Source organism: Dipodomys merriami, unplaced genomic scaffold, assembly GCF_024711535.1.
Source record: "Dipodomys merriami isolate MVZ:Mamm:240054 unplaced genomic scaffold, mDipMer1.0.p SCAF_7, whole genome shotgun sequence".
Classification (NCBI taxonomy): domain Eukaryota; kingdom Metazoa; phylum Chordata; class Mammalia; order Rodentia; family Heteromyidae; genus Dipodomys; species Dipodomys merriami.
Window position 1 is genome coordinate 13,564,419 of NW_027206290.1, and position 22,212 is coordinate 13,586,630.

At 36.7% G+C, this 22,212-nt stretch overlaps 1 protein-coding gene across 7 annotated transcripts in view; it reads right to left on the minus strand.

The window, feature by feature from the left end:
- Ttll7 (tubulin tyrosine ligase like 7) overlaps window positions 1-22,212 on the minus strand; it is a 129,181-nt gene that overhangs the window by 35,696 nt on the left and 71,273 nt on the right. For all 7 annotated transcript variants that reach the window (XM_070007431.1, XM_070007432.1, XM_070007429.1 and 4 more), the window contains 8 exons: window positions 19,886-20,033; window positions 19,531-19,604; window positions 18,157-18,292; window positions 15,357-15,443; window positions 10,612-10,810; window positions 6,868-7,073; window positions 5,886-6,020; window positions 3,855-3,935 (listed from right to left, as the gene is read on the minus strand). In XM_070007431.1, the coding sequence (XP_069863532.1) occupies window positions 3,855-3,935; window positions 5,886-6,020; window positions 6,868-7,073; window positions 10,612-10,810; window positions 15,357-15,443; window positions 18,157-18,292; window positions 19,531-19,604; window positions 19,886-20,033 (1,066 nt within the window). The remainder of the gene's footprint in view (window positions 1-3,854; window positions 3,936-5,885; window positions 6,021-6,867; window positions 7,074-10,611; window positions 10,811-15,356; window positions 15,444-18,156; window positions 18,293-19,530; window positions 19,605-19,885; window positions 20,034-22,212) is intronic.

Here is a 22,212-nt window from a genome sequence, read left to right on the forward strand (position 1 = left end):
TATGGTGTGCATGTATGTAAATATGTACACACACCATGGAATATAACATAGTCATAAATAAAACGGAAGCTATATCATTTGCAGGGATGTGGATGAAACTGGAGCTCATCCTATTGAGTGAGATAAACCACGCTCAAAATGCCAAAAATCACATGTTCTCCATCTGTGCCAATGTGTAGAGCACATGTAGTTGGCAGCTGTTACCCTAAAACCAGATTTCTCCAGGTATCTGAAAGGGGCGTCAGATGGACACCCAGCTGCCTAGAAACCTGTACTTCTTTTCTGTTTCCTATTTGCATCCTTTGCACATGTTCAGGTAACCACTTTACGAATCCACAGGTCACAAGTCATAGTTTCACAGCTATATCTTAAGCTAAGATCTATGATTCTAGAAGAGTACTGGTTGAATATAGTGAATTGTATGACTGTACTAACAATTTTTAGCAATAAATCTACCAAGAAGCATTTAAGGGTGCTTCAAATGTAGTACTTTTAGATATGACCCTACAATGAATGATTGATTATAGAAATCTTTTATACATTCCAGCAGAGTGGACGAGCGGTTCTGCCGAGTCATGAGATTATGAACATTTGTAATTTTAATAGCTACTGAAAATGACCTTTCAAAAGAGTTATACCAATGAATTCTCCCTCTAATAGTGTACTGACGGCCCTTTTATTCATACTATTCCATCACTGGATATTACCTGTCTTACTAATTTTTGCAAATATTATGGTTTCGACCAGCTTTTTCCTCATCATTAGTGAGGCCAAACACCTTTTTACATGTTAATTGGCCACTTGAAGATCCCTAAATTGTCTTTTCATGTCCTTTTCATACGCTTTGCCATGCTACTTATTAGTATTTATGGACTAGTTTGTCTTCTGCTGATGGATTTACAGGAAACACAGGCTCACTGGTGCTACTTTTCATTTTATGTGCACCAAACATCTGTCTTCCTCAACCATCCCCCACCCCACCTGCCCAATTTCGCCCACCACTTCTGCCTCTAAGATGTCGGTCATTTCTAAGTTTTCATGTAATCAAATCTAGCAATTTTTTTCCTTTAAGCCTTCTGAAGATTTTAGGTCTTAAGAAATTGTTTACTTACTCTAAGATTATACATATATATATATATATTTCTGCATATTCTTCAATATTTTCCTTTTGACATATCAAACTAGTTTCTATGGACTTTGTTTTATATATGGTAAAAGATAAGCTTCAACTTCACTTACTTATAAATCAACAACAGTTTGATACTATTTACTGGCAAAATCATTTTTCCACTCATCTGAAATGTCACATTTATGCTCTATTAATATCTTACAAATAATTTAGTCTATCTGGACTTAATTTTAATTAGCAATTTAACCTATACTCTTCTCTTTTCAAAGACTGAAAAAAATGACAGAAACTTGAAGAAATTCAGGGTATCAAACCTATAAAAGTTAAAGTGAGTGTACAAGTGAGTGAGGAAAGTTAGAGTGTACAAGCATGCACTCAGAGATTACCACAGATTTAGCAATCCACTGTGCCTCCAGCTTTGACATATCCTCCTCAATGATGGCACCGTCTTTGCACAAGAGGATCACAAAGAACTATGTGCTGAATGTTCTAACAAATAACACTGGGTTCAGTTTTCTCAGATACAGTATGTAACTTAAAAGTAATAATCTGATCAACGGCATGTCATTTAATTAAAAAATAAAGCTTAAAAACATTATTGTATTACAGAAAGAATACAAGAACTAATGGCAATTAATATTACTTTAAAAAAAAGAAAGAAAACGGATGTTCCAGTGTGTTTGACAGACCTCTTAGGGTTCACTAACTTTCCCATTCTCTAGGGGGGATGTGATATACCTTTAAAATACACACGCACACACACACACACACACACACACACACACACACACACACACACACACACACACAAGGTAAACTGTGCTTAATAGTTGAAAATATCAAGGATACATATTTGAAAAAGCCATAAGTTCTTAAGGTGGGGGAGATCCTGTTTGACAAGGTTACCAGTGACAATAAATATAATCAGGAAAGTGCCAATACACAGATTACCTGGGCAGTAACTAAAGTCATACCATGTTATACTCTAATTAACAGAAACATTTAAGAAATAGTTATTCTGTGTCTTGCATTTCTAATTCCTGAAGGGATTTATGCAATCAAATGATCATATTGTTTCTGGGAATGTTTGAAGGAAATATATTGCATTTAATGTTTTCTACATACATTCAAAAGTAAGAACTAATATTTCTGTTTTGTTGTAGTTATTATCTATGTTGAACATGAATATATTGAAAAAAATAATGAATAACTCTCTCAATAAATCCTAGTATAAGCCACTTATGTGTAAATTTATGTAATATTCTTAGTGATTTAAAATCTATAGACACTTGTTTGTTTATTTGCCAGTCCTGGGACTTGAACTGAGGGCCTGAGCATTGTCCTTGAGCTTTTTGCTCAAGGCTAGAACTCTTGGTTAGGCCAACCTTCCCAGTTTACTTGAGAACTTTGGATCACCTGTCTTCCCTAAGTCATTCTTTTCTTCTAGATCATTCTCACTACCACATACTCTCAAAGTATCTTCATTTAAAAGCAAAAACCCTTCTCATTAACAAACCTCCTCCAAATATGACCCTATTTCCTTCTTCCCTTCTGCAGTATAATTCCTTGAAAAAGTTCCTGCATTGCTGTGGGTTTTTTCCCTCTCCATTTTTCCTTGGTTGGGCCTACTCCAATCAAGTTTTATTTCCCAGTACTGCTCTGAATTTCTAACAGAGTCACCACCAACCTCCTCATTTCCAAAAACAATAGATAAGTCTTAGCGCTTACTTCTTAGCAGCAACTTCTGGCACCTGATTACATTCTCCTTACAGTAATTTAATTGGTTGCAAGGACACCCAGTTCTTATATCATTTTCATACCTCATTGATTGTTCCTTCTCAGTCCTCTTTGATGAATCTTTCCCATCTCTGATTTCTACATGTAGGAGTGGCCCAGGGCTCAACCCCTGAAACTCCTGCCTTCTCTAGCGAAATTCTTCTAGGTAATCTTTGTTTGTTTTTCGCTATTGCTGGAACTGGGGCTTGAACTCAAGGCCTAGGATTTACTAGGCACACATTCTACTGCTAAGCAATACCTGCAGTCCATTTCTGGGCTGATTATTTTTGAAATAAGATCTCATTTCCTACCTGGATAGTGATCCACCTATTTTAGGCTTTGTGTCATAGCTAGCATGACAGATACTTGTCATCACATCCAGTTTTACAGACTTTCCTGAGATAACATAATACTGTGATCATCCCAATCACAGCCTCTCAAGCTGGGATGCCACATTATGCCCATTACTGATTAAAAAGAGGTGTTGTGAACTTTCCTGCTCCACCTGGCTTCAAGTTATCATACTCCCTCCCACTTTTAGCCTCCCAAGTAGCAAGGGTTACATGTGTGAGCCACTAGTGCCAGCTCATATTTTTTATTAGTTTCTGCCTAAAGAGAAATGAAATTCATAAAAATGATTCTTAAATGAAAATTGTAAATCCTGCTTACTTTTCTTCATAGTAATTCAACATGCTCTTAAAGTCTGTTGTGTACTTATAATCAAACAACTTAATTCGAAATGAACTCTATGAGAATATGGATTTTGCTTTACTTTTTTAACTTTGGAATCTAGAAAAATGCTTGGTATGGTAAGTATTTAATAAATATGTGTTCTAAAGTGAAAATGTAAATTTAAAAAAATGTGTGCACAGGTTTGACTGTGAATATGGCTTCACGATGCAGCTCAACACATAATCCAAAGTTCAAATGTGTGTTGAGTATTACTCACCTTCCGTTGTTTTCCAGAGTCCAATTTTATGAGCCAGTAGGAAGCCACTTTTGTTTTATGATGCTTCCAGTTATCAATGATCTGATTGGGGGAAGAATAAAATGTAATCTTAAAAAATCCATCCTAAGTAGTAGTAGTAAATAAATGGTTAATATTACTTTTATTAGTGAATTTGAGACACTGCAATAATACTCATAAAAACCTAGCTTTAATAAAAAGATCTGTGCAAAGATTTCTAACATAAGGCAAAGAAGGTCTCTGAATCCAAAGCTATTACTTCTTCTTGTACCAGGAGCACGATCTCTAGTAAATGAGAAAAGTCTTCAGGCACAAATATATTAAGAAGAAATCCAAGACAGATTTTCCATCTTTAGTCTCAAGACTTTATTAACAACATTATTAAATACTAAGTAATAGAATATTAGAAGGTAACTGATATTTAATCAAAATTCCATTATCCCTTTGATTTGTATCATGTAGGTTTATAGAATTCTACACAGTCCAATACTGCATATAGCAAACAATCTAATGTTAACTATTAATTGTTTCATTAATGATAAAAACTTGTGTGGCATTCATAGAACAATAACATTAGCCACAAATACTAGTTCTACCTGCTCACTAATCATCTTTGACCTGATTCAAAATAGAGTATAAAAAGGAATATATACAATTATAATTACTAGTACCGTCATCAGCTTTATTTTAAAAAGGACTTATTGAATAAGATAACAGATAGTACATATAAATAAAAATATATCTAGCATAATTCTTTGCAATCAATTTTATTTTTTCCTTTTTCCTTTGGTGTCACAATTGGTAGCTTATGAGCCAAACAAGGTATTATTTACAGTGTTTTTAAAATTATGGTCATGCTGGGCGCCGGTGGCTCACACCTGTAATCCTAGCGAATCAGGAGGCTGAGATCTGAGGATCACGGTTCAAAGCCAGCCCGGGCAAGGAAAGTCCATGAGACTCTTATCTCCAATAAACCACTAGAAAACCAGAAGTGGCGCTGTGGCTCAAGCGGTATAGCGCTCACCTTGAGCTAAAGAGCTGAGAGACAGTGCCCAAGCCCAGAGTTCAAGCCCCACAACCCACCAAAAAAATTTAAAAAATAAATAAATAAAAATTATGGTCACAATAAAATGCATACTATTAGAAGCTTCAGTTACAATCATACCATAATTGTCACTATGAATTGTTTAATCAAGTCTTTTGTCATTTTGTTTCATTTTCTTTCTAAACACTTGCTTTAGACAAATCCAAAGTAATGTTTAAAAGAGAAAAAAAAACCTAAAACTAAAAAAGCCAAGTGTATCTTACAGTTGATCACTAGATGGTGCTTTCTATTCTGCAACAAAAAGAAAGAAAGAAAGGAAAAGAAAGACAAATTACAGAAAAAGTTCTAAGTCTATTACTGAGTAATTATCCAAGAACAACATTTGAAAAGATGCCTGAATGAAGAAATGGACCAAAGGCAAGGAAATACCCTTCACCAAAAATGCTTCAATGACTTTGGCCTTCTTTCTGAATCAGGAGTTCAGTCTGGACTTCAATGTGAATTTTAGGACCCTTTGCCATTTTTAGGTATTCCAAAGGGTGGTGCAAATCAGTGTGTGAAAAAAAGAGAACAAAACTCAGCATAGGGCACTTGACCAAAAAGAAAAAAAATACTGTGACATTCAAGGTGTCACATTCCATTTCTCTTGACATTTTATGGCAAGGCCCCACATTTTTCATCATGTCCCATCCAAGAAGTTCAACCTGATATTTCTATACCCACTAAGAACAATAATTATTTAACACTTTTTCTTACTTGATAAAACAATCTTAAAAGAGAACTTTGTATTAAAAAAGTATTTTTGTATTGCTGATTATAAATGGGATCTCACTGTTCATGAGTCATAATATTTTTATAAATTGTGTGGAAGTTTAAAAGGGCATCTTTTTTACCCAGGCATTGCATTTTCACATTTGTAAAAGGATAAGTAAATGCTTCTTGGCATTTCACATGCATCTAATACTCACATCTTCTATTAGAAGTTCTGATTCTGCATCTGACTTTCCTGGAAACCGGATCTTCATGTCCTTGAGAACAAATAAGGTCTGACTTGTTAGATCATCTTCTTGTTCTTTCGTTTTCAGTTGCCGCAAAGACTCACTCTTAAAAGTTGAAAGAATACAGATAGTTGGAGGGGACCTAATTTCATTGTGCCAGTATAATCTGAAAGATATTTCTAGGTAAAAAATGATGCACTTTAAATAGAAAAACCAAGGAGAAAATCATTTCTCACACCGAAGAACTCTTAGCACTAAATGGATATAAATACCAAAGGTGTCTTTCGCATTGGTTGCGTTTTGTTTCACTCAAAATATGAATATGAATATGGGAGTCTTTAAAAAAGGACTTCTTATCACTCTCATTTGCAACATGTATCAAGGCTACATTTGGAAAAAAAAGATCTATCAATGTTACCAAATAAAGCTAATTCACTTATTTAAGTCTATGTAAAGGTACTTGATTGCAAAAAAATGCATTGACTTCTCAATTCTAAAGTTCTGGAATTTATGCTCCACTGGGGCTACTTTAATAGGCAGAAAATATCACAAACAACTAAGAGTCATAAGGAGAATTTATCAATGCTTTTAGCCAATTATCAGTTGGCCCACTTAGGTACAACTTTGTATGCAACAAATTTCCCCAAATTACAGACTATACACTATAAAACCACACACTCACTCATATGATTTTCAACAGTATTATATCCTATTGCATCCGCACATAATGTTATCAGTGCTGTCCTTGAGTCTGTGATATGGTAAAGTTGCCTTTTTAAGAGTTCACAATAAATTCCAGCATAAACTAGCTGAATAACTTTGATTCCAGGAACCTGAGTTGAACTACAGAAAGGACCTGAGGTCTTCCTCTCAGTGAATATCCTTTTGCCAGAAATTTGGATCTGAGGTCAACGCCTTCTTACATCTTGAAAGAGCAGAATAGGTAACTTACCGACTGTGAACTGGTAGACACCATGTCACTACTGTGAGGCAGAGGTTTCACATAGGAAGAAGCACGGCTTAAGGAATGCGACCGAGATGCTGAAGTTGGTCGTGACACTGATACCACCTGTTGAGCAGAAAGGGGGCGAGTGTCCCCACTGGAAGATGAGTGAGTAGAGATGGACCGAGGGCAGCTGACTGAACGCCTCATGGTACCTATTGATGAAGGTGAAGAGGGGAGGAGGTATGTTAGTAGTGTTAGTAGACATCTTCCCTCTCCTGGGATGAAATAAACTCAAGATTGGCCCAGGTGGCAGTTTAAGTTGCAATCAATCTCAAAGCACAGACATCACTGTGGAATTCATTCTTCAGTTTAAACAGTGAACCTGAAGTAGAACCCCTCTGGTATATAAAGAATGGCTATTATGGGAATAAAAATATAAGCATTACTTTAATGTCATGACATAAAACAATAGTAACAGAACATTTTCTATAAGCCAGGCATCATGCTAGGCACTGCACTTTTTTTCTTCATCTTCATGGAAACTCTGAAGAAGGGTCTCAGTCACCCAGCTCAGAGAAGGAACTTTCACAAGGTCATACAGTTTGATTGTGACCACACTCAGGTTTACATCTTTGCCTATCTAATTCCAATAGCTTCCCTCTTCAATAACACCGTATGTATCCACTGTCCTTGGATTTCGACTAGTCATTTATTTGACCATGCAACTGGAGATTGAATGTTTTACAGCAAGATTCACGAGAAGGACAAAAAGAGTGCATGGCCAGGGTTAATAGGTTATAGAATTTAGGGCCCATGAGGGGGGAAAAACTAAAACCAGAAAGAAATACATAAAGATGATTCTACTGGGCTTCAAATACGTATTTGATTATTAAAATGGTAGCACTAGTCTTCTGATTCACAAAAGTAAATACCAAAAAAAATGAATGAACACAGATTAAATTTCAGAAGCAAATGATAAAGGGGAAAATTTTTTTGAAGGATAATTGCCATAACAAATATCTTAAGAAAGCCATAAGTATATCCTCTCCAATGCATAAAAGAACATTTAAGATAAGCAACTCCTCTAATAAATTGTGATGCCTAACTAAAGTCGTTCGCTGTTACCATTTTTCCTCACTTTTTAAAGCTCCATTATTCTAATTATCCTGTGTTCTATATTCTCTCTCTGATTGGGGTGTATATAAATCTTCCTTAAATAATTTAATAAGACTCACATGATGTCAGGCTGAATACCCAAATATTTCTCTTCATAAGCTGTTAAAGAAAATTTAAATCTTTTTTATAAAAACAATGGACAAGAAGCTGTGTATTTAAGGATTGTATTTCTAAAGGGTATTTTGAATAAATGATAAAGACAATACCAATAAAAGATAAAGATAATACTACTCATTTAGATCCAGAAGATATAACACAGTACACTACACTTGTTCAAGCTATAGATGTTTAATTTTAAAGAAATTAAAAAAAAAAACTTTGTTTCCATGACTCCTTCCAAACCGTGCCTTACCTCAAACCATCTTTCAACAGTGCATTGCAACCAGAGAAGGGATATATGAAGGACATACCTCAGGCCAGGTAGTATGTTCTCGTTGGTTTTTACAAAGAACCACTCTTTTTTTTTTCATATGTACAAAGGTCAACCTTCTGCTATGAAAATACCCACTAATTGTTTGCTAACCACACTGTAGTCCAGTTCCCCTCAAGGGCTTCATGTGGCAGTTTGGATGGGTATTTTCTGAGCAAAATGCAGAAGAAAATGTCTTTTCTCTTGAATCCTCAAGATTCCCATTTTATTGACTTTATTTATTGGGAATTCAGACAGAAATACTAGTTTGATAGGTCAAGTGATTGTTACTTCTGTCTGAAATTGTCTTATACCATTTTTATATGAATACTTGATATTAAACCAAAATATATCCTTTGGAAACTATAACAAGTTTGGAGAATGGGGGAGACTGACTGAAGAGGTGACTAATCAAGAGGCATTGTACTCATAAACTGATATATTAAATTGAAACTCTTTTGTAAAACTATTTAAAGATAACAAAACTTCTCGAAGAAACTATAGTGAGTTCAAATTTCTCATATTAACTATCTACAAAAACAAATATTAAAACAATTTAGATTTTGTCCTTGGTTGTCAGCATCACTTTAGAGACAAAACTCAAGGAAAATTTGTAACTTTAACAATTTAAGCGTGAGATTAAAGAGAAAATGTAAAGCAAAATGAAATCCTTGTTATAATTCCTAATGACTACAAAAGAAACTAATAAGGGAAAATGATATGTAATTGAATTAGACTAGCTTTAAAATGAAAATTCATATTTAAAAAAACATTTTAAAATCTCTATCCTATTCAGTATATTGCTATCTGATCTCAATTTGTTAACTTATTTGCCTGAGAATAAAGAAAATCTCATAGCTACAAAAACTCTTGAATTTATTTTTCTATTTGTTCCCTAACCTTCATCAGTTCACACAATTAAAGCATAGTCACATTAACTAGTAGGAAAGAGATGTTTTTTTAAAGCGGGGAAAATTTCAGCAGGAAAATGTCAGCCTTCATAATAGAAATAGAGCAACATTTAACCAGTGACACACTGAAAGTACTTAGGAATCCCTAAGGGAAAATAAAGGAGTAAAATGGGTGACAAACTCGAACAGGTATTCAGTAAGCAAATAAATAAAATGGAACATAAATTATTTCCCATCCAAATAGAAATAGGAGCACATATTTTTATGGAATAAAATTATAAGCAAAAGGAAGGCTATTTCTTGAAGTTTTCACCTATTAGTTCTGCATCCTCCATGTGTTTTGTCATAAGCATGGGAGGACAGTCATAAAACACACACTTTACCAAGAAAGCTAATGTTATCAGACCATTGCTCTCCAGCAACAAAGGCTTATAACTGTGTTTACTTCCTTGCTGAACTGGCTCCTATAGTGGAACCCTAAGACATTCGGCAGTAGGCAAAGGGTAATAATGAAAAATAGTCATATTATCAGACACAAAGTTGTGGATTCTGCGTGAGGAGTTTTCCAAGTGGATCTAGGCAAACACCAATACCCCATTGGACATTTGGGAGTGAAAAAGAATCATGAGTAAAATAACAGACCTTTGGGATTATAAAGAGGGAGAATGTGAAAAAAAATGAAAATAGTAGACAAATTGAAGCAGGAAGAGGAGATGGAAAACATGATTGTCTGCTCTCTTATACTTCAAAAGCCCTAACTTAAGTGTTACCTGTGATGCAAATGGGAGAGAAAAAACTTCAACTATTTTGTAATTGTGTGGGTCAGAGATACATTCAAACCAAAGGCTTAGAGAGATGGACACATTTTACAAAAGCAAATAGATGGTAGCATTACACAAAGTGAGGGTCAGGCCAGTAGAAAGAGGGAATGGCTTGAGACAGTGACTTAAAAGACAATGCAATCAGCAGATGAGTCAAAGGCCCATATTCAAAAAAAAATCCTTGTATCAGTCTAGCACTTACCAAAAAGTGTAAAAGAGGGAAGGCTGTATCTTTCATCCAACTCTCTCATTTTCTATTTGCAGTAGCAGAAAGGGATTAAAGGATAGGCCCAGGTCTGGTTAGGGAAGGACATAGGGTAGAATCCAGGTCTCCTTACACACGACAACAAGGGTTCAATTTGGCACAAGGTGTTTTTACTGAGTTCAAGAATTTCATTTCATGCATCAAGTAAATTAGAAGAGATTGACTTACTGGATTGTTGAATTAATCTGCAGTGGTTAGAGAGCTTAAAACTGTACGAAACTTGGTTTTCTCTTTTCTTCTCTTGATACTCTTCTTTTTCATTCTCATCTGATTCTGAAGAGCTGTTGCTGCTTTCATAACTGCTGTCACTGCTACAGTACTTCTGTCTTTTCATGATCTCAGTGCTCTCTGGCATTGAACACAAGGGCTAAGAGAGATGCATGTGTTATTTTGTTAGGATTCAAAAAAACGTTATCACCATAAAGAGTTGCTATTTTTAATTTCCCCCTAGTGCTTGCTGCTTTTCACTGAAGGCTGAAAATCCCCCTACACACTACTGCAGTAATGGCTTCTCAGACAGAGCATCCACTAATGGTAATGGTTCCAAAGAAGATGCTTTCCTAAATAATATAACTAGGGCATAAGGAAGAAATACTGTTTTACTACATGACAGTAATAAAGAACCACAGCATCCATAAACAAAGACTTAACAAAAATCAAGGAGAAATACCAAATATGAAAAGCACAAGCCTGATCAGTTTTTCTTCATTTCACATAGAAATGACCTATTAAGATTCACTCAATAAATGTGAAGGGGAGGAGAAAAGAGATGGGATGGACAGAGAGAATAAGAAAGCAACAGCCACCGAAGCCAGTATAAATAAGATTGCACCTTAAAGCAGAGTCTTCCACCCTGTCCACTTAGATCAGGGGCAACCAACAGAGAGGCACTCCTCATGTGACTAGTTCACTGTGGTATGAAATTACTTACTTATTCTTGATGCTGATAATTGAACTTGGTGGTATACACATGCTAATCAGGTGGTCTAGCACTAAGCTACACTTATCTCCTGCTGTTGATGTTTATAAGAATAAAATTTGCAGTTTATTATCTGCTTTCCAAATTGGTCATGGACAAATCCTGTCTTTTTAAAGGCTTCCTAACTTTGACACATAAAGTGTGGGCAGAATGGACTAACATGTTCTTCATTGCCAGCTATATAATGTTAACAAACTGATACAAGAGGAAAGCCAGTATGGCATGATTCTTTGGAGGACAGACACACACATAGAAGGGTAAATCTTCAACGATTCAAAATTCAAGGTATTATATTCCAGTATCTCTACCAGAATCACTTCCTTCCAATCTCCCAATTGATGTTTCCAGAGATGCCAGCTGAAGGAAGAGAAAAGAAGGGGGATGGGACTACCTCATTTCAGAAAGTGAAAACCAGCTAGTTTTGTAATCCAGTCACTTTAAGACTATTTGTTACACACACCAGATGCTTCCAACTCCTGGTGGGGGAAGTTCCTGCAGTTGTATACTAGAGGTTTGTTCTCTGTTAAATCAAACAAAACTGTTTCGATGTTAGCATACACCTAATGAAATCCTTTGGGTACCATGGGATTTCACTGAAAGAAGGTATATCCTCCAGTGTAACAATGGAGGATGAAAGATAAAGAGAGAAATAACATTTCAAGAAGTGCCTAGCATACATAGCAAGTCCAACCATGATCGTCTTAAAGGTACAGCCTTTGCAAAGGATAAAATAGAACCAACGCAGGAATACACTACGGTACCAGCTTGTATTTACACAGATGTTCACCTTTTGATGATCTAATATTAGGGAGCACTAACAATGTTCAAAGAGATATGCATAAAAACTTTATCAGTAAAACCATCATCAAACATTTTGATAGTCTAGAGGCCCTAGAGGAAGGATGTTTCCTCAGAAGTTTAACAGAGTGAGAAGAAATGATGGTACAATTAGCCTCACTAGGAGTGCCTTCCTTCTGCAAGCAAATAAATTTAAGTTTTCTTAAGGAGCTTGACATATGCAGTGAGTTATTCAACCTTGTAAAGAATCATATGGAATTTAGAGCTGAACCTCTAATGCATTGGGGACTTTCTGATAAATAAATTAGAAGTCACAGCAGTACCCTAACTATATAGTAGAATTGAAAACTGATATTAGCTTATGGGATAACCATGTTACTCATTTTCATGTCCAACTTAATTATAAAATCAGTTATATATAAAATGTAGATAGATATATACATAATAAAACAAATACACATGTACATAGCACAGGTCAAGAAAAATAACTTTCTTTGAGAACTTAAGTGACTTATTATTGTAAGTCACTTAAGTTATTCTAATATCAAAGCACATTTATGTTGTTTACATGTTGTCACAATAATAAACTATAATAAACTATGATTTTGAAATTTAAAAGGTAAATTGTATTTGTATGACTATTAATTGAATTGGGTCTCCAAATAATTACTTAAATGGTTTCTTAATAATGAGTCAGGATACCATTAAGACCCTTGCACATCCATGTTCATTGTTTCACTATTCAAAATAGCCAATTGTAAAAACAGCCCAGATGAGTAACTTACACAATGGAATTTTACACAGGCATTAGAAAGAATAACATTATGTCACCTGCAGGGAAATGGATGGACCTAGAACAAATCATGTTAAGTGAAGTAAGCCAGGCTTGGAGTGACAAATGTTTCCTCTCCTATGTGAAAGCTAAATCTAATATATACAGGGTCTGGATAAATTATACAGTACTCTAGGCATTCACACACAGTTCAAAGGTTCAATGCCTATGTTCATCTGATCATACAAAATAATATTTATCTAAGTGAACTCCAGGAATGTAAGCAAGAGGTTTTGTTCTTTGTTGTGGTTTTTGTTTTCTTTTCTTTTTGTCTGGTTTGGTTTGGGGTGGGGGAGGATAATGGAGGGCACAGAAATGGAGGGACAAAGGGTGAACAAATGAAGCAGGAGGAATGGGGTGAACTGGGAGAGAGACTGAGGGAAGAGGTGACATTTTCCAAAAAGAAATGTACTCCTTACTTCATTGATGTAACTGTAACCACTCTGTACATCACCTGTATAATATCATCCCTCTAAAACAGAAGTTTCATTTTGAAGCTTGACTCACTTCAAATCGTTAAGGTTAAAAGATATAAAAATGTTTTTACTTTAATTGGGCACTTCAACCACTTTAAAAACTGCTGGATTTAACGACAAGAACTATCCAATTCACTTCAACAAATACATTGTTAATTCTTTCTACTTGCCTAGAATGAAAAGGGTTGAAACTACAAACAATGTGAATTTGGCCCTCCATCAGGATGCCTTTTGTTGTATGACAAGTGTTTTATATATGAGTTAAACAAAAGAAAATGTAAGATGCCCAGGGGAACTTGCATTTGCCACATTCCGCCATGAACAGTGTCCCCAGGTATCACATATTGGACTTGTCAAGTTGCAATCTTTCATAGACAAAGCTTAGAAATCCCTCATTATTTCATAAAATGAAGTCCTGACCCATGAACTTATTCACTCTTGCAAATAGCCTGAATGCATTTTTTCAAAGAAATTATCAATTAAATATTCCAGAGAGCAATGCCTGACATCAAAGGTCTCCCAGACACATATTTCTCATTAGGCTCCCCTTGTATCATTCTATCTTCCAATAACCTTCCACTTGAATCGCACACAATGTAAAAATCTTTGTTTATACAACTCTCAATGGAGTATCACCTCCCTAAGTCTGTGCCTTCAATGTTCCTCTACTCCATTGTACTATTAAATTTGTACAGCACTTCTAATTTTTCAAGATCAAGTTCTAAAGCCAATGCCTTTATAAAGTCATCCATACTGACTATAGCATCTCCTATTCTTCCTAGGTGCAGCAATTCACTCTTTCAGGGCCTGCCACATGATATCCTGATTTCAGGCTTATCTTTCTAAGTGCTCTTCTACTAGATAATGTAGAATTATTACAGACACATTCAGCAAATTTAACTAATGGATGTTGAGTGCTTATTCATCTAACACAACTTCATACCACCTCTGACAAATAACTACTTGTAAATTCACAACTGCTCTGTGTTCAAGTGCTATTTTATGGGGGGAAAGATTCAAGTCGAAGTAGACTCACAAGGAAAGGCTTCACAGATAGAGCAAAGGTATAGCTAGATGAGGAAGGGGTTAGTAATCAACAAAGTAACAAATCAAGTATTGTTTGAAGCAGGCAGGCATTTCAGAGGCAAAGATAAGCATGAGGGCATGACAACTCAGGATGGCCTAAAGACGTTAAAGACATGGAGATGATTACATAAGGCTAAAGTGTAAAATAGGAAGAATGAGATGAAAAAGTTTCCAATGTGTCTCTCACTCAATACCTTCCTTTTGCACTAGTGAGGACTTTGACATATATCAGAAGAGCACATGGATTTCATTATCCCAGAGCAGATACAAGTGAAGCAAATGCCTTCTTGGTTTAGCATGCATAAAAGGCTCTTAATTATTTTTCCTGGGAAGAAAAAAAATTTATTTTTCCCATTTTAACTAACCCACTACCAATGTTTCTGTGTCAAAAAAAAAGATGAGGCTCCTTTTCAATGAGTCTGATTCCTTAAGTCTGATCACTGTCTCTAGTTGAAAAACTTGACATGAAGCTTAAAATGATGGTATTAGTTGTAGGTCCCTCTTAGAATGACTCAGAGGCCATCACTTATATGAGGAAAATACTAAAAACTGAAGGATACTAAGAAAAGAACATTTCTTCTGAGTATAAGACAGTGTCATCTTTACAATTCTACCTGAGCTGGACACATGGTGCCTTCAGTTCCTCAACAGCAGCATGACTCCTAGAAGGACAATATCAGGGGGGAGCCAAGCATACTTAGCAGTGTGCACGGTGATTCTAAGGAAAGAAGTGATACTGCACCTTTGGTCCTCGAGGCCTAATCGCTCTTCCCGTCAACTTTTCATCATCAATTTCACACTGTTCAAGAAGATCCAGAATATCTTCCTCCTTCGAAAAATATGTTAAGACTATAATCTCTGAGAGATTCCAAAGCTATGAATATTTATGAAATATTATATAGATAGCCCTAACACTATCCTGTGAGAAAAATAAATAAACCAGGCACTGGTAGCTCATGCTGGTAATCCTAGCTACTCAGGAAGCTGAGATCTGAGGATCCAGGTTCAAAGCCAGCCTAGGCAGGCTTTCTTATCTCCAATAAACTACTCAGAAAAAGCTGCAAGAGGTCCTGTGTCTCAAATGGTAGAGCACTAGCCTTGAGCACAAAGAGGCTCAGGAACAGTGCCCAGGCCCTGGGTCCAATCCCCAGAACTGGCAAAAACAAAAAAAGGAAGGGAGGGAGAGGAGAGGAGAGGAGAGGAGAGGAGAGGAGAGGAGAGGAGAGCGGAAGGGAGGGGAGAGGAGGGGAGGAAAGGGGAGGAGAGGAGAGGGGAAGAGAGGAGAGGGGAAGAGAGGAGGGGAGGGGAGGGGAGGGAGAGGAGGAGAGAAGGGGAGGGGAGGGGAAGGGAGAGGAGGAGAGGCAGGGGAGAGGAGAGCAGGGGAGGGGAGAGGAAGGGAGGAGAGGGGAGGAGAGGAGAGGGGAAGAGAGGAGGGGAGGGGAGGGGAGGGGAGAGGAGGAGAGGCAGGGGAGAGGAGAGCAGGGGAGGGGAGAGGAAGGGAGGAGAGGGGAGGAGAGGAGAGGGGAAGAGAGGAGGGGAGGGGAGGGGAGGGGAGGGGAGGGGAGAGGAGGAGAGGCAGGGGAGAGGAGAGCAGGGGAGGCGAGGGGAGAGGAGAGGAGAGAAGAGGAGAGGAGAGGGGAGGGAAGGGGAAGGAAGGGGAGGGGAGGGGAGGAGAGGGAGGAGAGCTCTTGCTTGTAGTCCTAGCTACTCAGGAGATTGAGATCTGGGGATGACAGTTCAGAGGCACCTTGGGCAGGAAATCTGCAAGACTCTCATCTCCAACAAAGTATCAAAAAAGGTGGAAGTGGAGCTATGGCTAAACTGACAGAGAACTAGCCTTAAGCAAAAAAAAGCTCAAGGACCACACCAGGCACTGAGTTCAAATTCCAGGAACTGCATAAATAAATAAATAATCATAACAAATTCTCTTAAAACTTCTACTAAAATCTGACCATATAAATAACACATGGCTGAAATATAGTTCACATTACTTCTTAAGCACAAATGAATCCTTTTGTTTCAGAATCTACTTAAATTTTAGAATATAATACATTAATAAGTTACCTTATTAAACGCAAAAATTTTCAGAAGCTCTAATTTTCTAGACTAAATTCTCATCCACTCCTATCCTAATTAATGCAAAATATTAAACCTCACCCTAAAAACTGATAATTGACCTACATGGTTCATTTAGAAACAATCTAATGTTAGAATCTGGTTAACAGGAACTACTTAATGAAACTCTTTACAAACTGTAATTACTGAATTGCTTTATGAAAGAGTTTCTTTCTATAGCTATCAATGGTCGAACATATACAAACTCTGCTGGCAATCTTCTCTTGGTATCTTCTACAATCATCTTGACATCAGAGGAAAATTTAAAAAGAAAACAAAACTCCAAGGGATGCAAACCAGAGCAAAAGTTGTACAGAAACAGCCATAACCACTGTTGCACAGTTATTTAGCCTATAAAAATATCTGAACATTATTTATATATTTATAACTTGTATTTCAACATCTCCTTTAAAAGGGACAGAGCCCAAGCTCTTAAGTAGTTCTGTTTCTATTTAGATAAAAGAGCACAACAGACAATGTTTTCATCCTAACAACTAGAAAAAAACATATAAACTAAGCAACACATATTTTAAAACAGAAAGCTGTATCTAGAAATCATATAAAGGAACTTTATTGCAGAGAGGAAGCAGGTTCTTTCCAAGTGAGCAGAGATGAGTAGCCACTTCTACTGTGGAATCCTTTGTCAAGTCAGGACAGAGGTAGGCAGGTCTACCATAGGCAAAGAATTTCTGTTGGGTTAAAGAAAATCCTCTTGAAATGTTCCCTTTTAGAACCCTGAAATATTCTAGTAAGAGATCTGGCTACTCTGCTACCATACCATAGAAAGAGAAAAATACACTCAACTCCAGGGTGTTCTGAACATCCTATTGGATCGCCTCAGACATAAGAGTTAAGCCATATTGGCATTCTAGGCCCAGTAGAGTACAAAGGCCTCTACAGTTCATATATGACTCATTCCAAGAAAAACCAGCAGAAGACCCAAGCAAGCAACTGTGGCCAGCAAAACAACATGAAGTGGTGTGTTATAGTGCATCAGAGACACCTTTCATTAAAGTAAGGAAAAAAGAGAAAGGAGGGGGTGGGGTATTTAATTACCACCCACTCTTACATACCAGTATGTCAGGTCTATATGGTATAAAGAAAAAAACCACTTCACAATCTTTGTTAGAATTGAAATTTTAAAAAGCACAAAACATTAACTCATTGGATTTCTCAATCCTGTGCCATGTACCAATCTATGTAGGAAGGTGTGTTATTATAATGATACTATAATATGAATCTCTCTGTTCACAACTTGTCTGATTAGTATCTTTAGAAAGTCATTTGATTTCTTACAAAATCTTACCAATTGTTCAAATGGAAATCTGGAAACATTTTTACATCCAAGACTGGGGTGAGTTGTTTTTAAAGACATACAATTTGGCTTTTTTTTCCTTTCAATGTATAAACACTTTTTTTTTTCTTACCTTCATCTTTTTCAAAGGATTATTTAGCTCTCGTTGGAATGAAGCTGCTCTTCCTGAAAGAAAGGTCTGAAAGGCAACAGCTAACAAATTTTCATACTTTTCAAGTAATGTTTTATCTTCAGGAGGATAAATTCGTCTACAATAAAACCAGATAAACCCATTTGTATAAAAGACAAGAATCCAATGTATATCCTACAAAACTAAAAACAGTGAGAGAAGGGATAGGTAGGGGAGGGATTGGGTGGGAATTCTGAAAGGGGTGACATTGACCAAGATATGTTGTATTTGTGAACTGCTTTGCTAAGTGGCAACTCCTTTGTACCGCTACTTGAAGATAATTTAAAAGTTTTAAGACTAAATAAATAAAACTAACAAAAGAGGGGGGGAAATGGGAAGCTCTCATAGTTCAATAGTTAAGATCAGCTGTTTACATAACCATTGCCCTCTGCTTTGTTCTATTACTAGGGGCTAGAAATGGAGACAGGCAGCTATGAGAAGTTCATCAATTTTCCATTGTTACATAAATTATGGGTTACCTAGAAAGCATCATTAAACAGCATAGTTACAAAAGATCCAGTATAAGGGTTTGGTCGTGGGAAAGTTGTGGAAGCCAATTGATATAGGTGATAAGCAAGAAGGGTTAAGTTCTATTTTGGTGTGGTTATTGAAGGACCCAAGCAGACAGCAGTAGTCTTGATGATTTCTGTTTGGGGTAACTGAATGAGAACAGGGTGGGACAAGGTGAAAGGCACGTGTTCTTCTCATTACTTTGTAGGCAGGAAAATAATTCTTCTTCCTTCACTCACCTTTCCAAATCCTGGTGAGACAATGTTAAAGCTTAAGGAGCAAAACAAGCTCTCCTAAATCACAAGGCACTTAGGGATGTCCTTTTGATTGTATCAAGGGTAATCTTATGATTATCCAGTCAACACAGTCTACAACCCTGGCTACTCTTCTAACTGGCTCTTTCACATATTTCTCTTATTTTCCTGGTTCCTGAGTATTTGGATTTAAAACAAAGTACAGCAACCACTACACATCAGCAAAAAGAGTGTTACAAAATGTTACTTTCTTAAAATACCACATAACCAATAACCAATTATATTCACAGAAGAACAGTAGTTTAAAAAATCTGAGAGGCATCCCAGAATCTAGAAGGCAGGAGCTGTCTCTCATATCAGAACCATCTGCCTGCTGACCACCTTTTCTTTCCTGAAAGATCTTAAACAGGAAGCTCTCTCTCTCCAGGTGAAAGAACAGTGCTCAAAATATGATTTTTAAATGAAAGAACAGTTTCTAAAAGGATGAAAAATACTGAATGATTTCTCTGTCTCTCAATTTTTTCCATCTAAATAAAAATGGTAGCATAGTTACCTGTAATTCCCCATGTGTCGATTTTCATGTTCTTCTCGGGAGACCTGCTTTCGTACTTGAGCAAGTCTCTCTTTCTAGAAATGAAGACATTTTTACAAATTAAACCCATGGGTCATGCAAATCAAAATGAGTGTACTTTGTTTAAATGTTCACACCAGGCTGCAGATATAGCTGAGTGGTAAGAGCACTTTCCTAGCATACATGAGGCCCTCAATTTGATTCTCAGTACTGAATGTACATGTGCAAAGCACACATATGTACACACACACACACACATACGTATATACATATATACATGCATGCATGCATGCATACATACATACATACATACATACATACAATACAGTGCTCATACCAATTCTTCTTTCCGCCTCTCCAACTGGTGTCTCTGATACTCCCAGTCAGAAGAACCAGGTAAGGGCTTTCTTATTGAGTTCTGACCATATAGCCTCTTTTGAGCCTCAGCTTTTTGCTTGGCCAGGTTTCTCCTTTTATCACTGGTCCTAAAATTCAAAACACAAGACCACATTTTAGAGTCAACAAACACACTTATTAGTCCTATAAGAAGAACTGGCAGAAGAAGCAATATAGTAAAGATTGAAATCAAAGTTTATAAAATTTATTATTAATCCAACTTTGGTCTTGAAGAATTAGATGGGCCTAGTTTCAAAATCCATCCTAAAAACTTAGTAGCTCTGTAATCTTAGATGGGTCAATTAAATGCTGAATGTTTCTCATCTACAAAATGCTCAGAATAATGCTATGTCCCTCCCAAAAGTCTTTTAAAGATCAATTTAGGTAATTAAGAAATGTGTTTCTCTTCTCCATCTTCAACAAATCATTTACCTATAGGCACTCTCATTTATATTGACACTTGTAGTATATTTTCAGTTAGGACAGAAATCCCAAGCCTGAGCCATCATTGGCTTGAAAAGAGTGTGCACAGTCCTCTTTCTATTTTCTCAATCATAAAAATTTCATTACAACTCCGATTTGTACATAAGTCTTATTGTGGGATTTTTTTTAACGTAAATAGTGTTTCTCTCTCTTCCCTCCCATGTAACTAGAACAGTAATTATGAGGTCCTCCATGACTTTCCAGCTCACACTCTTACAAGCCACAGTGAAGGATCTATCAGGTACAGCATGGGACCCTGAAGAAAAGGAAAAGAAAATCCAATTCTGCCCTCAGCTATCTAGTACCAGTCATGGATGTAAAACAAAGAGAAGCAGGTAAGAAGGCCAAATGACCAGCTTCTACAGCAGAAAGATATGAAGAGGTGCTACGTTGATATAAAACCTCATTCAATTAATCAAGAAGATCATACAAAATATAAGGCCATGGCCCTAGACATTCAAAGAGCCAGTTTGACTCAATCTATGGACTACCTTCAAAACTCCAACTTACAAACGTGCCAGGAAACAAAACTGTTCTCTTTCATGATATCATTGAAGCTGCTGTGGCAGAATAGGAGATGGAAGCAGGAAAGAAGCTAATAAATAGTCAAAGACACATGCGATCTTAAATTTGGAGAGAAGAAGTAAATGACAGTCATAGCTCTGACAGGATACAGTTAGTTACAATAAAGGAAAGAGTGAAGAAGAGCTCCCAGATTTCTACCCTGGACCCTCATGTAAAGATGGTTTGGGCAGTAACAATGCAAACAAAATATGAAGAACTAGTTTGAGATGCTAGAGAGAGGAAATTTTCTTTATTTTGGGATATTCAATTCTAAAGAATACAGTCTTCTTAAAAATGCTATCTCTCTTTCTCTCTCTCTCTCTCTCTCTCTCTCTCTCTCTCTCTCTCTCTCTCTCTATATATATATATATATATATATATATATATATATATATATATATGGGATAGATTTAGCCTCTGTGAGGTGAAGATATGTGATATCACAAGCAATTAAAAAGCCAAAAACCAATAACCCAGCAGGAGGAACATCACTGAACAAGAACACAATTCAACTTTGGTTATGTTGAATTTAATAGCCATCAGAACATTCATCCATTCATTGTTATTTATTTTCTTGCTCAATATAAGTTTTCTGAGTTTTTTGAGCAGCTACAGGACCAGAAACATCCAGTATACATGGTTAGCAGAAAACTGACAATTCAAAGACAAGAGCTCCAGCCTGGGTCAAAGCTAGCAAATGGCACCCCAATCTATCTATACCTCGATAGCATTCTGTAGAATACAAACTCTATCATCATCCCTACAAATGATACAACACACACACACACACACACACACACACACAAACACACACACACTCTCTCTCTCTCCCCACTCTCTCTTTCTCTCTCTCTCTGAATGAAACTAACATGAAAGAAAAGAGAGTTGAGGCAAGAACCCAATAGAGAAAAATGAGACAAAGAAGGTGCTAGAAGAAATACAGAGGTGTGCTCAAAGTGAAGTGAAACTCCCACTAGTGTCATAGGAATCCAGAGAACAAATATTTAAGTCCAGGCTATTATTAAACACTTCAAGTTTGTATCCCATGAATTCGTTCTTTTTTGAACTCTGGGCCTGAGTGCCTCAGCTCTTCAGCTCAAGGCGAGCACTCTACCACTTGAGCTACAGCACCACTTCCGGTTTTCTGGTGGTTTATTGGAGATAAGACTTTCACGGACTTTTTGCCCGGGCTGGCAAAATCCTCAGATCTCAGCCTCCTGA